Source organism: Gorilla gorilla, chromosome 11 (assembly GCF_029281585.2).
Source record: "Gorilla gorilla gorilla isolate KB3781 chromosome 11, NHGRI_mGorGor1-v2.1_pri, whole genome shotgun sequence".
NCBI classification, from domain to species: Eukaryota; Metazoa; Chordata; class Mammalia; order Primates; family Hominidae; genus Gorilla; species Gorilla gorilla.
This window is the reverse complement of record NC_073235.2, coordinates 15,074,966-15,092,945: the sequence shown is the minus strand read 5'-3', so window position 1 is coordinate 15,092,945 and position 17,980 is coordinate 15,074,966. Positions and strand designations below refer to the sequence as shown.

The window sequence follows — 17,980 nt, the reverse complement described above, 5'->3', positions numbered from 1 at the left end:
AATGAAATAAATAATAGTAGAGGTAATTGACAGAGCAAAATTATGAAGGCAGGATGAGAATGACTCAAGTTTGGGAAATGCTGAGAAAGCAGATGCCCAAGGGCTATGAAAACTTAAAAAAATAGGTAGCACTTGATTTTGATTGGCTGAATGTGATGATGTGTTTGATCATTTATGGGGTTGGCATTTGGCAACATGCACTGGGTGGCTGGGATCACTGTTTATTAAAAAATATTTGAGTCTCTACTTTGCACTAGATACTCTTTTAGTCTCTTGGAAAAGGGATTGGGGGGGGGCAGGCAGGATAAAAACAAATCATTTATGCCCACAAGAAAATTGCAGGAAGATAAAAGTCATGAAATAAACTCTGTGCTTCTAATTTAATATTTTTTTATAGATTATGAGAAAAAAGTTTTGCTCACTATCAGCTAGGAAAGCTGTCTTAGCACAACCATTCATTCTTGCACAAATCAAAATCAAGATGAGCCAGATTTAATTTAATATTTTTTTACAGATTATGAGAAAAAAGTTCTAATTTAATTTTTTTGTAGATTATGAGAAAAAAGTTTTGCTCACTATCAGCTAGGAAAGCTGTCTTAGCACAACCATTCATTCTTGCACAAATCAAAATCAAGATGAGCCAGAAGGCTCCATTCTGACAGCTTCTAATGGAGAAGCTACATTTACTGGACATGGGGAAAGTTGCTGGACTCTAAGGACTGTGCTCATTTCTTGAACTAGATAAATGGTCTTGGTGTAGCATAATACCAAAACTTCTTGTCGCAGCCCGTAAGGACAGAACTCAATCAGCCTGAAAAGGAAGTCAGTGACTCCGACTCAACACAGGAATGTTCTGTGATTCCTAAAGAAGGATGTAGGAGTGTGGCACAATTCAACCACAGTCTGTGGCCCTGTGCCTCTGCCTTGACGTGAGTGGGATTTCCCAGCTGGTCATTTTCTTCTTATCTAAGACATTGGGAACAAATTACTTGACCTCCTCTGGGCTTCAGTACTCCCACTCATCAAATTAGAGGACTGGGCAGTCGCTAGGCTCTCTTTAGGCATCATATTTTAGTTTCTGTGATTTTAAATTTGAGAAGGGGTGTCTAAGGGAGAATACATAGGGGAGGGGGAAAGGCTTATTAAAAGTGTAGTTAGACACTGAATTTTTAAGAATTGCATTTCGTAATAATACCTTTACCTAATCAGGACTGACAATCTTACCTGATGATAGCACATGGAGGAATGGCTGCATTCAAAAATAAAAATGAAATAAAACAAGACCTTATTTGAACTTAGCAATAATGCTGATTCCTCTTTTTGATTTGAGGAGGTTATAGCTGTTGTAAATGCTTGAATTGGGTCTGCCCAGGCAAAACGGAGTCAAGAGTCCATGTCTGATGAATTTTAACAATGTAGACAATAAAAAGGGTTGCTTAAACTGCCCCTCTTTTACCAAAACACATTTACAAATGAAAGAACAACACTTCCATTTTTTAAAAACATTTTTTGAGATGAAGTCTTGCTTTGTCACCCAGAGTGGAGTGCAGTGGTGCGATCTTGGCTCACTGCAAACTTTGCCTCCCGGGTTCAAGTGATTCTCCTGCCTCATCCTCCTGAGTAGCTGGGACTACAGGCGCCCACCACCATTCCTAGCTAATTTTTGTATTTTTAGTAGAGACAGGGTTTCACCATATTGGCCAGGCTGGTCTCGAACTCCTGACCCCAGGTGATCCGCCGACCTCGGCCTCTGAAGGTGCTTGGATTACAGGCGTGAGCCAATACGTGTGGCCAAAAAGTTTCCATTTTTAATTGCAGGGTCTGGGGAATTAAAATGCATCCATAATTTCTTGCATCTCTCCGCTCGGGCTTGCATGAATGCAGAGGGATGGGGAGGACTTCTTGAGGCAAGCATCCCCCTCTTGTCGCCTGCCATCTGGAGAGAGAGGGCTGTGATTTATCTCACTTTAATCAGGAAGGACCCGATGGGTGGATGGAGAGGTCGGATGGCTTTGTTGCTCCATGTGGGAAAGAAACGGACAGAGTGAATTTGTGTAGGATCCCTAAGGAGAAAGCGTCTTTGTGCTCTATTTGTTTTTGACCTGGAGCCCCTGAAAGCAAGCTAGTTACAAGTTGAAATAGGCCGTTTCTAAAGTGTGATTTTGTTTGTGTATGAGCCTTGATTACAAAGGGGAAAAAAACCCGCTTAATTTACATACACCAGATGTAGTGCAGGAGCCCCTGGGCTGTCTTTTCAGGTATCAGGAAACTTTGATGAAAGTCGCTTGTCTCATCTAGGAGTCATTTCATATTGTATAGCAGAGCCTGGTATTAACATTTCCTTCCAACTGTTTACTGGAATCTGTGTGTTCCCTTCAAGTGATGCATACTAGGTGCACAGGCTTCCTGCCACGGTCATCCTAATCTTTCCGTGCAGACAGGAGCAGAGGGGAGAGCGCTGAGCCAGGCCCCAGCTTGCTTTTCTTTCCTGACTCAGCCCGGCTCCGCTGCACTTCTCAGCTCTTGCTGTAGGTGGTGCTGTTTGACCATTTTCTTCATGTGACCCTCCGCTCGGTAATATAAATTCATTCGGAGGATGACCTGATATCAAAAAAAATTCCTTTTGATTAGTAGAATCAACTTATTTCTTCACACGATACTCTTCCCACTGGGACACATGGAGACAATTCTGACTCCAGGTTTGCAACCTTGAGATTTCTCTCAGATGCAATAAAAAAAACAAAAAAGCATTTTGAGTGGCACAGTGATGCCTAGTGCATGATCATGTTTGTCTGCTCAAACATAAAAGGGAAACTGGTGGGTTTGAGGATGCCCAGCAGCACGACAGCTGCCAATGTAAATGGGCGGTATAGAGAGAGAGGGGGCGGGAGGGGACTACAAACTTCAGAATATGAGCTGATCGTTTATAAGTTAAAAAAAAAAAAAGTCAAAAGGGGGCCCAGGATGGTGCAGGAAAAAGGAGGAAGGAAGATTTTCCTTGCAGCTAATCAGGAGAGTTCATAAGGGCTGATTACATGTGTGGAAGCCTTAAGTTCTTTTTTGTAAAAAATGTGAAAGTTTGCATGTATGTATGTATGTATGTATGTATAGCTTCGTGTATTACCATTATTATTGCAATCAGCAAATGGATTTACTTCCTTTATCTCATGGGCTCCTTCCCACTCACTTCTGGCAGCACATTTTCCTTTCTCCTTCATCCCAGAACACCAAAGAACAGATGCGCTTCCTCACCCTGGCTCCAGGGGACTTTATACAATGTCAACAGTGCACCTCTAACGTGGTTCACCGCTTAGAGAACGTGTGTCCCATTTTAAAACTGTGACTCCTTTATATTTTGCAGTGCTTATTTTAATAAGAGACATTGGACTTGTGACTTATTTTTCATGGAGGAGTGAGCTTAATGGTTGAAAGTAATCGATAAACTTGTTTTTCCTCTGATGCCATCAGCCAAGATCCTATGGCAATAGTAAGAGGATGACACTGGGCCGGCACCCCCTCCATAACATATTTGGACCATTTTTTCCCCCAGAATGCACATGCAATGGCTTTGGTTTGGTAAGACAGAGATGGTGTACTTGGTTTCCTTCTGTCACACTTTTGGTGAAATGAATTAGACTTTTGGAAATTCAGCGAGATGAGTTAGATTTTTACACAAGAGCAGTGGAGGACTTCCAGCTGGTTGGGGGAATGATACGGAAATATCTTGCTAAATCAGGGTGTGGTGGAATGCTGCTCCCCTGGCAGGCTCCTCTTCACAGGGAGCAATCTGTGGGTTGCTTATAGAACAGAGCAAGCAGGAGGCATAGCATGGTCTTGCTCGTGGGAAGACCCGGTGTTCAGATGTTTGTCATTAGGAAATGGGTGTGGGCTTTTTCAAGCTAAACTGAAGCAGCAGTTCTATTAGGAAGAGCCTCCCAGATCAGCATCTTCTGTTTCTGGATACTCTCCCTTTGAAAAGCCAGATTTCAGCAAAAAGCTTTGCTAATGGTGAAATTGCACAACTGAAACCCTATGGGAGCAATGGGAAAGACGGAGAAAGAGGTGGTTATATCATGTACTTCAACAGTTTATTTAGAGGGTGTTGACATTAGAATAACAAGCCAAGACAAACAAAAATACTCATTTTGGATGAAAATATTGTCTTTTCATGTTATTATAGATAGCTGAGTCCTAAGACTTATACAGAAACACATTTTCCTAATGAGTGGCTGATTTTTCTGGTTGTGCAAGTAATATCCAAATTATTGTACAAATTTTTGGCTCAGGAGCAAACATTGTATTGCATATTGAGCTAATCACTTGCCCTTTCTAAGTTAAGCCCTTACCTCTGCTTTCCCTTCATCTTGTCATTTCTGTTTGTTGGGTACAGGTTTCCTGTTGGTTCTTTCTGTTGGCTCTGATGTAACATGAATGAAGTTCTTAACATCCTTTCAGACATAAACACAACTTAGCTCATTGTTTCTGAGTTCATATAGAGGTTTTCTTGCCCCTGAGACTTTCATGTCAGACAGCTGGATGTTGCTGTGTTCAAGGCTCTATATGTTGATTTTGTATCCTACAACTTTACTGATTTCACCTATCAGTTCAGTTCTAACAGTTTTCAAATTTTATTTATCTGTTTTTGTTTTTTAAATATTGTATGTTTCATTTTAGAGTCAGGAGGGTAGATGTACAGGTTTCTTACACAGGTATATTGCGTGGTGCTGAGGTTTGGGCTTCTAATGATCCCACCACCCAAGCAGTGAGCATAGTAATCGATAGGTAGTTTTTCAACCATTGCTCCCACCATCCTTCCTTCCCACCTTTGGAGTCCCCCAGTGTCTATTGTTCCCTTCTTTGTGTTGAGTTCTAACCTTTTTTTAGTGAAGTTTGTAGGGTTTTCTATATATAACAAGATCATGTTGTCAGTAGAGACAATTTCACTTCTTCCTTTCCTATTAGGATGCCTTTTATTTCTTTCTATTGCCTAATTACCCTGAGAAGTGGTGTCTGTGGGCATCCTTGTCTTGTTCCTGATGGTAGAGGAAAAGTTTCAACTTTTTACCATTGATTATGGTGTTAGCTATGGGTTTGTCATATATGGCCTTTATTTTGTTGGGATACAGTCCCTCAATACGTGATCTGTTGGGTGTTTTTTTTTTTTCACCATGAAATGGTTTCGAATTTTGTCAAAAGCTTTTTCTATATCTATTGAGATGGCCATATAGTTTCTATCCTTTATTTTTCTAATATGGTATATTATATGTATTGATTTGCTTATGTTGAACCATGACATGATCATGGTGAATGATTCTTTCAATGTGCTATTGAATTTGGTTTGCTAGGATTTTGTTGAGGATTTTTGCATCTATGTAGATCAAGGATATTGGCCTGTCATTTTCCTTTCTTGTAGTGTTCTTGTCTGGCTTTGGAATCAGGGTAATGCTGGCCCTGTAAGATGAGTTTGGAAGTATTCCCTCCACTTCAGCTTTTTGGAAGAGTTTGAGAAGGACTGGTATTAGTTCTTAAAATATTTGGTAGAATTAATCTGGGAAGCCATCTGGTTTTGGGTTTTTCATTGATAGGAGACATTTTCTTACTGATTCAACCTCCTTGCTTGCTATTAGTCTGTTCAGATTTTTTAATTTCTTCATGAGTCAATCTTGGTAGGTTTTATGTGTCTGGGAATTTATCCATTTCTTCTAGATGATCCAATTAGTTAGTGTGTAATTATACCTAGCAGTTTCTTAGGATCCTTTGTATTTCTGTGATATTGGCTATGATGTTTCATCTTTCATTTCTGATTTTATGCTATATTGAAAACATGAGGCATAGCAGGTAGGGGGCACTTGTCAGGACTTGGGGTATAAACTGGCAGATGTTAAGGTGGGTGATTCTGGTTAACTCAGAAACTCCAAAGTCCCGTGTGGAAGAATTAACTGCCTGTACTCGCCTAGTAATGTATATCCTTGGTCAAAAAAAGATCCAGCTGAGAATATTGGATGAAGGGACCAAATCAATATTCATCATTATGTTGAAAACAAGTCAGATTGGCTGCGGTCTTCTGACAGCAGGTCAGTGGCTAAGCCTATTTGAACAAAGTTAGGGCAGGTTCAAGAGAGAATCCTGAGATCGGTATTCTTTGTTCCATACAACCTTGCCTTTCAGTTTCTTCTCCCCATGCCTCCAGGATGTCCCTGCACAGCCCGTAGGGCCCCCTCGTTCAGTACCTTGCCTTACGAAGGGGAGAAAATGAGTTTTCCAATGTTAGCATATATTTAGCCTTCCAAAATTTTCTATTTCTATTTTAGGGGAGCTCTAGGAAAACAGCAGATTACTCTAAATCCCCAGGTAAAAATCTGAAATGGTGGAATTTCATATGACCAGGAGACATATTTTGGGGCAAGTGGGCTTTTCACAATCACTTGGACATGAAGGCATCTGCTTCTTCTATGCCTAAAATATTCCTTCAATTTAGTAGTTTAATTCCTCTTCCTCTTTTTCAAATTTCAAGACAATACATGTAGTGACTGAACAATTTGGATCCAAGTTTCACTATTTAACTGCCAGTGTGACCTTGGGCGAGTCACTTAATCTTTTCAAGGCTCAATTTCATCGTGTAAAGTGGAAGTACAAACAATCCCTGACTTACAATATTTTGACTTATGATTTTTCAACTTTAAGATAGTTTGAAAGCAATACACATTCAGCAGAAGCTGTACTTTGAGTACCCATACAACCATTCTGTTTTCCACTTTCAGTACAGTATTCATTATATTACATGAGATATTCAAAGCCCACTTTATTATAAAATGGGCTTTCTGTTAGATGATTTTGCCTAACTGTAGGTTAATGTGAGTGTTTAAGGTAGGCCGAGCTAAGCTATGATGTTTAGTAGGTTAAGTGTATTAAACGCATTTTCAGCTTACAATATTTTCATAAGTTTATTGGAATATAACCCCATTGTAAATTGAGGGGTATTTGTAATAATGATATCTCTTCAAGGAGACTTTGTGAGCCTCTCATAGGAAAATGCATACACAGATGCATATAAATATATAATCTTTCTTTTCCATACATATGATATTCTTTAAGGATATTCAAAAATCTGGAAACAGTTGCCTCCAGGGAGATAAATGGTAGTGGGTTGGGAAACTTTTAACTGTATACGCTTTTGTACCTTTTGCATTTTGAATCAGATGAATGTATATCTACACAAAATATTAAGATTAAAACATCACCAAATAACTTATCAGGAATTTGGTGAACATAAGGGAAGGCCACCTATGGTGGCTGTATTTTATTCAGTGTTGGTCACTGTTGGGCACTTCATAGAGCTTATTTCATTTCATCCTCACAAGTGCCATAGGAGGAAGGGGCCCCAGAGGGATTCATGGTTAGAATAGCAGAGTAGGAGCATTTGGCAGCTATATTCTGTGTAGGTGATAACTTTAAAGATATTTTTGTTATGAAATGTTTCAAACATACAAAAAATATAGAGAAGCAGTTTTCTATAGTTATTAAATATTCTTAATGGGTAGTCACAGAAATTATCATCCAAAGTGGGATATTCTTGAGAGAAAAAGGAGGTTCTATTTATAATTATGGTGGGATAACAAACTTAAGATGAACAACTCTGGACAAACTGGGTTGTATGGTCCCTGGAAAACAAGGATTACTGTAAATGTGAGTCCCGCCTTGTGCTTCTCTCTGTCCCACCAAGAAAATATGATCTTGATACAGATGTTCATTGTGTCAAGTCAACCATGGCAACCATGATCTAGATACACTGTTCAAGTTTTATGCTAATCCTACCTGTATATGTCTCAGGAACTTTCCAGAGTTTGCTTTGAGTGCTTCTAAATTTTGCATAAATGGTATGTTATCCCTTGTCTCTTTTTAAAACCAGTAAGCCATTTTCCCTTATTTTCCTGGAAAATTAAAGGAACAAAGACCAGGAAATAACAATGTATCAGCTAAGGTTCTGTTGATTGAAAGCAACAGAACCTAATTCTGGCTAGCTTAAACCATGCTAGGATTTAATGAAGAATACTGCAGAATCTTAGATATCTTATGACTGGGAAAGAGGAGGTTCAGGCAGTTCCTGGGATGTCAGCAACAGGTAGCTGTCAATTAACTGCCCCCACACCACCCACTGCTGCCGTCATCAATATAGCACACCACAATGGCTCCCAGCCTCTGTACGTCTGGGTTCCGGTGTTCAAATTCTAGAGACAGCAAGAGAAATCCCATTGAGTCAGGGATCCTTCCCTGGGTCACCCTCCCTGCCTACGGTCAGAAATGCAGGATTATGTACTAAAGACACAGCTAAAGAGGACCCACTTCACTGTTTTGGGACCATTTGCAGGGGAGGCAAAATTGTGAGCTACGCACTTAAAGAGGTGATAACCATAAGTTTGCAGGAAAAAAAAAATTGGAGAAGAGAAGGATAACACTATCCTACGGTTTCTTCTGAAAATGGATGAATGGAACAGCATTTCCATTTGGAAATTCTCTCCTGGCATTTCAATATTTATGGATTCTGAATTCTGAGAAAAATCAGTTGAGAAATTAGGAAAATGGGAAGGAACATTCTAATTTTCCTGTGAGAATTACAGCTTAATAGTCAGTATAGAGAACTTACTGGCTTGAAGAAATGCACTGACTTAAAGTCAAGCAAGATGAGGAAGCCCTGACATGTGGAGATGAAAGTTAAGGTGAACAGGACAGGAGCAGTAAAGGAGCCTCAGTCAGACTTTCTTGTATCTGTTGCTGTGTTACAAGTGTGTGTTCATGGCCTTGTCCACTGCTAACAGTGAACCATTTCTGCAAATAAATATTAATGTGTTCATAGGCATAGTATATGTTTTACAAATCCTATGAGAGGTTTTCTAAGAAATGCCAAGTTTTAGAAACAAAATATGCCCTTAAATCAGCAATTTTGACAGTTGCTTCTTTCTAGTGCTGTTCATCTTGCCAGGAGATCAGAATGTTATGTTATTTAAATGGTATTGGAGGGGATGATTGATGCCTTGTTTAACAATGTCATGTAAACAATGATTAAAGCATTAAGTATTTGTGGTGTTACCTTTCAATCTTTAAAGGACTTTTCTTTAGCATTTATTTTGTGATAATATTCATTTCTTTTTAATGTTTTCTCTATTAATGCTATTGGATTTTATAATCTTGTTACAATATGTTGGCTCATAATAATAATAAATCATCATTTGTTATCATATCTTTTTAAAACAGAAGACTACTAAAACTTTTCATGTAATCCTGTTACAGAAAGAAAGACTATTTGCTTGTTATTATAGTCATTTATTATTTTTCAAAAACTTGTAAGTGAAGTGTTGTGAAAATCATATGAATTTGGGAATTCCCAAGCATTCTCAGAAATTCTATTTCCTTGTTCCCAAATCCCAATGATTAATATCTGCCAGGAGTCGGAAAACAGTGAAAGGAAGTAACATCCTATGTTGGATACCTGGTAGGGTTAGTGAAGAAACGTTATTGCTGAGCTCTGTGTTACGCTCACGAATGATGCCATTGAGGAAGTCACACTTGTTGAAAGGAATGCAGATACACAAAGAGTTTTGCTGCTGTCTGTTGGATAAGAACCCCCTGGTCGATTTCAGCTCCTACTGCAAGTTAGAAAAATCAATCCAGTGATAAATGAAAAGTGACCAGTGTGCTGGGAAATAACTTATTTTTTGGCTTCAGAGGAAATTTTCGAAACAGTGCCAAGTGAAACGTAAAAACAAACTACGAAGACGTTCATGAATTTCCCTCTGAAGCTGACAGCCGTATTTTAGCAGATGGAACTCCTACTATTAGCCCAACTCTTGGGTTGAAACAGTGTGTCCAGGAAACCCTATGTTAAAATGCAATGTGTTGGGGATATTGTTCCTCTATTTGCTTGAGTTAATTTTCAAATTAGTGTACTCTTGCTTAGCTGTGCTCTGAGGGAATGAACAAAAGATTGGTAAACTCTGATGGAGAACACTGGTCAGGCAGGGCACATAGAATCCCTGGGGATGGTGGTTTCTGACAAATGGGGGAGGAGGACCTGAGCCAGGCTTGGGCTGGGCTGGAGGAACATGAAGATGGGATCTACTCACAATCCCCAAAACTGAGGGGTCCTGATAACAGATTATTTCACCCTCAGCCATGCAAATTCATTATTTTTATGGATAAAATAGCTTTAAAAAACTAATTTACATTGAAATGTTAAAATATTTATATAGAGATTATTGGGAATCCCCTCCTAAAGCCCAAACATAAAAACTACCAAAAAAAAAAAAAATCCGTGTAGGCTAAGATTGCAAATGACTGATGGAATGTAATTTAAATTAAACATGGAAAATATATTTCCTCTTTAATAAAGATCTAAATTCTATTCTTTTTAGGAGCCTTCAGAAATGAAATTCAACTATTAAAAAAAGTATAGAGAAGCCTTTAGAAAAGAAACTTTTCTTTTGCTGTATTATATAATAAAGAACTTTGATGAGAATAGTTCTAAAGTGTTTAATAATCGATTACACTGATGTTTCTAGGTATTGTGGGGAACACCTAGAAATTAAATCTCCATCTTTGGCAGATCAGAGGCCTATTATTTTTAGGTAAAACAATTAAAATCTGCTTTTAATAAATCACAAATTTTGCAAGTTAGCCATTAATAGTAAGTGCTTTTCAAAGTTGGGCCCAATACATGAAAAAGCCAGAAAAGCATACCTGCATTAGTTTTGCCCATCACCTTCTTATGCTGGCCTCAGGAGATTTATTAACAGCATTCAATATTTTAGGTAGGCTGGATGTGGTGGCTCATACATGTAATCCCAGCACTTTGGGAGGCTGAGGTGGGAGGATGGCTTGAGGCCAGGAGTTCAAGACCAGCCTGGTCAACCTAGTGAGCCCGTCGGTCTCTCTGAAAAGAAAAAAAAATTTAGGTATCCTGTGGCTACCTCCAAAAAGAAACTCCAGAGGAACTGAATTTTTTTTTTATTTCATGTGTTGGGTTAATGGCTTCTTTTGCAGTTACTTACGAAGAATTTAAGGGTCAGTAAAAATATTTTTTCATCCTTAATAACATGAATTCTCTAATTTGTGTGTGATATAATGCTAGATATTGTGCCAAAAGTGTTACATAGATATAATCCATGCCCATTTTCAAAGATAATACTAATATAGAGAATAAGAATCATTATTACTGTAGTAATTATTATTTTAGTAATAGTAGTAATAATCAAAACAACTACATCAAACACTTATTAAACCCTTATTATGTGACAGGTACTGTGTAAGCAATCTCCACATATTAGCTCCTTAAATGTGATCACTAACCCCATGAGGTAGGTAGCATTATGTCCACTTTATAGATGCAGAAACTGAGCTTTGAAGAGGGAAAGCAACTTGCCCAAGGCCATGCAGGCAGTCACTGATAAGGGTGGGAAGCGAGAAGTTGAAGTCTGAGATATAAGTTCACAGACACGAGTACACAAACATGTACAAGATACTCGTATGACATGTGGGGTTGCTTGAAATATGTAATTGACTTTCCCCAGCACAAGAAAGTGTTTGGACAGATTTCAAAGGGATCTAACACTTCCTTAGAGGACTGCCCTACGACATTTTTCCGTGTGCTTTTCTGCCTCTTGTCCTATACTTTTGGCATTTCTTCTGCTCTTAGAGGCAATGAGTCAACAGCATATTTTTAGCACCTCTTGTGTGCATAGAAGTGGCCCCTGACTCAATGGGAGTGTATAACTACCATGGGCCAAATCAGTGTGCTTTCCTGTCAGCCAGGGGATTATAGAAGAACATGCTCCCCTGATTCCAACAGAACTTGCTGCCACTCTGATGTCTTCATTGTAAGGCCTCTAAATGAATGTCCAAGAAATTCATGTTAAAGGCACGTGTCATATGTGTAACTTGTAAACATTTGTGTACTTGTCACTGTGTCCTTACACCTCAGGCTTCAACTCTTGTTTTTACTTTTATCAATGACTACCTGTGTGCTGTGTGGCTTTGGACCAATTGCTCACCCCCTCTAAAGCTCAGTTTCTGCATCTGTAAAATGGATATAATGCCATATATACATAGATATAGATAGACATACACAAATACATATACACACATATATATGTGTGTATATACATATATATAATATACAAACTGAAATATATAGTTATATAAATATTTCAGTTTAAGTTTTAAAAATCACTGGAGGGTATTTTTATAATACCCTTCCGCAATTTTACCTGCTGCCTTTGCACATTCTGGTGAATTTCTAAATGGAAGTCTGTTAGAGATTAATCTTTTAATGCGTCATAAATAAAAAAGAAAATCACAGAATGATGTAGCTGGAGAGGACCCTGGGGATCTAAAGTGTTTCATGGAAGATTAATGTCCTTGATCTGTTTGTAAGTGTTTTGGAAAAATCTTCCATGGTCAAATAAAACTTGGCAATGTTGGATTAAAGTTAAACAGGTTTTTTTTCCTGCAGAACTTCATAGTCTTTAATATGCTAATGTGTTTTGTGAATCTACAAGGAATGAAGTGTTTCAATACTTATTTTACCCAGATTCTCATTTTGGGACAGGCTGGTCAAGCTGAGTCAGCTAGTATATTCTCTAGATGGAGATGATGGCTGATGCCTTTTTGAGAGCAAGAGAGTCCCCAGGGGAAGCAAGGGTATATCAGTTGCTCCTATTTCATGCCAAGGATCCTCAGTCTTTAGAGGCTCAGAGAAGGCTGAAAGGCTACTCTAGGCTATCAGGGCTACCATTCATTGTGACCCATGCTACAGAGAAGCTTAGAGCTCAGTGCAAAGGAGTGACCAGCCCTTGAGAATCAGGAAAATTTATTTATTCCTGACCTAGTCCACTGAGGACATACAAGGAATGGGGCAGGGGTGTGTCACCAGCTATGGTTACAAGCTAGTCTGATTCTCTTTCATTAAGAAAACTGGTCCCTGTGAGTTTAGATTGGGAAGCACCAGGTTAAAAAATTTTTAGGCCAGGAGTGGTGGCCACTGTACTCCAGCCTGGGTGACAGAGTGAGAATCTGTCTTAAAAAAAAAAAAAAGTTAAGTGATGTCTTCTGTTGAGGACCTCTCAGAACTTTTAATATGAAAGTGTGCGTTGTGAAGAATGGGAGTAGAGTGTACAGGAGTTTTAAAAGCTGCTTGGTCATGAAACTCTTGCTTTGTGCAGGATTCAAGGGGCACTAACATTCTGAGGAAAATATTTTGGGAAACATTGATCTAATCCAAACTTCTCATTTTACCAGCAAACAACTGTGGAGCCCTCTAAGTTTCCTTTCTCCATCATTGTGACAAATTCATTGGAATTAATTCAATTAAACCTGGGGTCAGCTTTGAAGAGATTTATTTAGCAGGTGAATCTGTTTTGTACATTTTGAGGGAGTTCTGAGTTTCCATAGTCAAAAACCACAGATCAATTTAACCAACCTTTATGGAATATCACCTATGGCCCAAAGACCCTTTAGCTACAGTGATGGTCTACAAAAATATAAACTGTAATTCTTGCAATACAGGAGATTAGTAATAATGGTAAATATAATGATGATGACACCATGAATAGCTGACATTTATTGAATGCCTTTCTATTAGTCAGGCACTTTACTAAGTATTTTAATCCTCCCAACAATTTATGAGGTAGGGATTATAATAATTCCCATCTTATAGTGAGGACACTGAGGTTAGGAAATTATCCTAGCCTAAATGTTAAGTATAAGCATGAATAGAAAGGTGTTATCAGCCTATAAGACATTCCTTTATGAGTGATACAAAGTCCTATATAAATTCAGAGAAAAGAAAAGTGGTTTTAGAAATCCTTGATCAGTGAGTGTGAAGCACGTGGTGGCCCGGTTACTGTTTGGTTGCCCATCTGTCCTCCCTCTGGGGATCAGCACTCCCTTACTTTGGAAGAATTGTTTTCCTTTTCACTGTAAGGTTCTTTCTGGCTATGCGGTGGGGCACATTGCCTCAAACTAGCCCTGTTCCAGTCTTTGAGAACCTTGAAATTGGAACCAAGGGAAGAGGATTGCCTCTTGAATGGTAATTCTCTAAAATCTAGTCTGAGGTGCTTGTGCCTAATCCCTGGGTCTGTGGAAGGAGCTGGGCTGTGAGAGGGGAGAATGATGTTGATGTCAAGAGAGAGGCAGTTGCTAGGAGCAGAGAGATGGAGGCCTGGAGGGTTTCTGGGCTTCTCTGAGGCTTAGGGTTTGGATCATTGTCTTCGTTACTGGAACAAAGGATTTACCATACCTGCTCTTCTGGGAATGAAACCGTCCTGCTTTGCAAAATAAAGTGTCATTAGAAAGAGATCTTAAAAACCCCACACCATAGACAGGTGCACAGATCCCTAGAAGTGTTAAAGTTCTGTCTGTTGGATGCTAAGCCAAGACTCTTAAGTATGTTCTAAAGAGAAACTGGTGTGTGTAGGCTGTGCACTCCCAGGGAGGTAAAAAGTTAGGAACTTTATGGGTTGGGCTTGGTGGCTCCCACCTGTAATCCCAGCACTGTGGGAGGCCAAAGTGGGCAGATTGATTGAGCTGAGGAGTTCGAGACCAGCCTAGGCAACATGGTGAAACCCCATGTCTACAAAAACTACAAAAATTAGCTGGGCGTGGTGGCATGTACCTGTAGGCGGGAGGATTGCTTGAGCCCAAGAGGGAGAGGGTGCAGTGAGCCATGATTGTGCCACTGCACTCTACCTGGGTGACAGGAACTTTATGGGGAATGGGATCTTGGAGACTGAGTAGAGACTAGAGGAAAAAAAAAAAACTACCTCCCTGACTGGCCACACTATTCTTTTAAAAAAATGTTAATTGACAAATTAAAATTGTATGTATTTACGGAGGTATAATGTGATGTTATGATATATGTATACATTGTGGAATAATTAAATCCAGAGAATTAATAGATTCATCACCTCAAAACCTATCTTTTTTGTGGTGAGAACATTTGAAATTTATTGTCTTAGCAATTTTGAAATACACAATACTTCATTGTTAACTACAGTCACCATGCTGTGCTGTAGATCTCAACAAAATATATTCTTCCTGTCTCAACTAAAACATTGCACTCTTTGACAACATTTCCCCATTCCTCTCACCCCCTCCAAAAACTCCCATTCTTTATGTTGAAGAGAATGGCTAAAAAGTCCCAGCAGGTTTCAACTGATGGCTTCAGTGGTTTTCCGATCACACCTCAACGTTATTAATAAAAAGGGGAGGGGCAATACATAATTCGGACAGGCTGAAAGTACCATTGTAACCACTTTCTTGACTTCACAGGAAAAGTCCTCTTGTTTTCATCTGTAAAATGGGAACTGCGTGAATACCATTCTTCTTTTCTTCAGCCACCAAAGAAAAAACAGATGCAAAGCCTTTTATCAATTGCAAAACAGTATACAATGTGTGTTATTACTCACAGTTGTCTTACTGTGACCAAACACTTTATAAGCCTGCGGCAAGTCAGCCTTACTCTCAGGAAGTGGACAATATTTGGGGAAGGAGAAGCAGCAGGATATTTCAGGACAGTAGCCTTGGTGGGTCCAAAAATTCCTTGAGAGAAATGGGAGACAGAACTTTCTTCCTGCTTTGGGTTTTATCCTGTTAGTCTTTTCTCTCTTCACTCCTATTTTCTATGGAGAATTTCCTGGTTTTGGAGTTTGGGTGCGTTTTATGGAGAGGAGGCAGAACATCTTTAGCTCCAGCAGAATGAAAGGATACATACAAAGGAACCTAGCACAGTATCTGGTACCCAGTTCTCCTTTCACTTGGCTTTATTCATTCACTCCTGGTAGGGCATTAATAAGGGATTTAGCCCCCTCCTATTGAAAACGATTAATTCAGGGAAGAGTTCAGACAGTGTGGACAGATACAGTGTAGGACAAGCCTGTTTCTAAGGCAGGAGCTGGGTAGGGAGGGTGAGAAGGGCGAGAAGAATAGGGAAATATGTGTCGTCTGTGTTGCTGCTGTTGCAACCACCACAACAAACAAACAAGTGAAAAAAAAAAAAAAAAGAATTGTCCATACCGGAAAGTGTGCTGTTTTGGAGGAGGCTGGGGAAAGTGTGGATGGCTCGAGTGGGTCCTGTTGGATTGAAGTCTGACAGTGGTGATTCCCTTCAACAAATGGTCGGGGTGGGAGGCTACACACACACACACACACCCCACACGCAGCGCCCAGCCTCCGATTTCAGCGCTGGCAGGAGATAACCATTCTTAGCTCGCCTTTCCAGGGTTGTTTTTGGCTGAGGCTGTTGGCTGATGGCAAAAGGTTTCAGCCCCCTCCCAAATCCCTCCCCGTCCTTGTTCTAAAGAGAAACTGGTGCGTGTAGGCTGCGCACTCCCAGGGAGACAGGGAGACGGGCCGGGCGCCGGAGAGGAACCCGGATTCTGCCCAAAGTCTCGCCGCCCGCCGGCTGTTTTCTGGCGGAGGGTGAGCCCCGGAGGGCGGCGATCGCGGGTGAAGGCTGGGGCCAGGCGCGGGTGGAGGCATCACCGGGGTCGGGCTAGCAGGCCCTGGAATCAGGCTTTTGGGACACCCCGAAAGTGAGTCCAACTTGGGGAGAAACTGAGGGCACCTCGGGCGGTCTGGCCGCGGAGAAGGTGGGCGGGAGAAAACTTTACAGGAAGGCAGAAGCAATCTCTGCCGAGGGAGTCAGCGAGCGGCCGCGCGGAGAGGAGGGGCGGGCGGTCCCCAGGCGGGCGGGCGCAGGGCGCAGGGCGCCGACCTGCCGGAGAGGGGGCCCGGGCGCGAGGCGGAGTCCCGGCGCGCAGCCAGGCTGGTGGAGGCCCCCGGCAGGCTGCAGATTCCCTCCGGCCCCGGGAGCCGCAGCAGGACCGGCCAGGAGGCGCCACGGAGGGGAGCCCCATCCCGGTGCTGACAGTGCCCACCGCGCCCTACGAGGACCAGCGGCCGGCCGGCGGCGGGGGTCTGCGGCGACCCACCGGCCTCTTCGAGGGCCAGCGCAGCTACCTGCCCGACTTTATCCAGAGCGTGCTGTCGTCCATCGACCTGCGCGACCGTCGGGGCTGCACCATGGTGGTGGGCAGCGACGGCAGGTGCTTTAGCAGGACGGCCATCGAGATCGTGGTGCAGATGGCCGCGGCCAACGGGGTGAGTGTCCGGATGCCCCTCGCTTCCCGCCGCGCTGTCGCCATGCCCTCTCCTAGCCCTTGTCCCCCTGCTGCCTCCGGGCCCAGCTGGGAGGCCCCTGCCCGGCGCCGGCTGTGCTACCTCGCTCCCGCGTCCTCACCCTCCAGCGCCCCACTCCCGCCGCGCTCGCAGCCTCCCCGGCGCACCCCGGACACTGGGTTCTATTAGTACCTACCGCCCCCAAAAGCCTTGAGGGGTTTCCGTCGTTCCTGGAGCCACTCCGGGCGCCCCGGACTCTTCTCCGACTCTGCGCACATCCCGCACCTGCTCATTTTTCTTTCGGACATTCTCTTACCCGGCCCTGTGGATTCCAAGGCAGCTCCCAGTTTTCCATATTGTTCCCAACGCGTTCACTGCCCACAGTCCCCACACAAACTTCTTTCGCAGGCTCACAACATAGTCCCTCTGCCCCGTGCCCTTTTTGCAATAATCTGCCAGTCCCCTAAGTCTTAGCTCTGCCTATTTAACAGTAGTGGTGTCTCAGAACACACACACACAAACACACACACACACACACACACACACACACACACACACACACACACACACACACACACGATCCCTGACATATTTGGCAAGAGTAGGCCCTGAAGGTTTTTAATATTTTGGTTCTTTAACCCAGTGGAATTACTGAATGATTTATTTAATTAGGGTAGGGATGGAGTGGATCCATTTGTTTGATGCTAAACAGCCTGAGCTCGCAGTTCCCAGGGGGCATATCTCTAAATGGTCTGAAATGAGATTTGCAGTGGTTTTCTTAATGCAATTCCCAACTTCTCTCCAAATGCCT

The 17,980-nt window shown here is 41.6% G+C and overlaps 1 protein-coding gene across 1 annotated transcript; it reads left to right on the top strand.

Annotated features, from left to right (window-relative positions):
- Nucleotides 1-6,031: 6,031 nt before the first annotated feature.
- Nucleotides 6,032-17,358, top strand: LOC129531989 (uncharacterized). The gene is made up of 3 exons (XM_055379839.1): nt 6,032-6,074; nt 15,387-15,575; nt 16,844-17,358. Exons 1-3 carry the CDS (start codon nt 6,032-6,034, stop codon nt 17,356-17,358), a joined length of 747 nt encoding a protein of 248 aa, XP_055235814.1.
- Nucleotides 17,359-17,980: the final 622 nt, after the last annotated feature.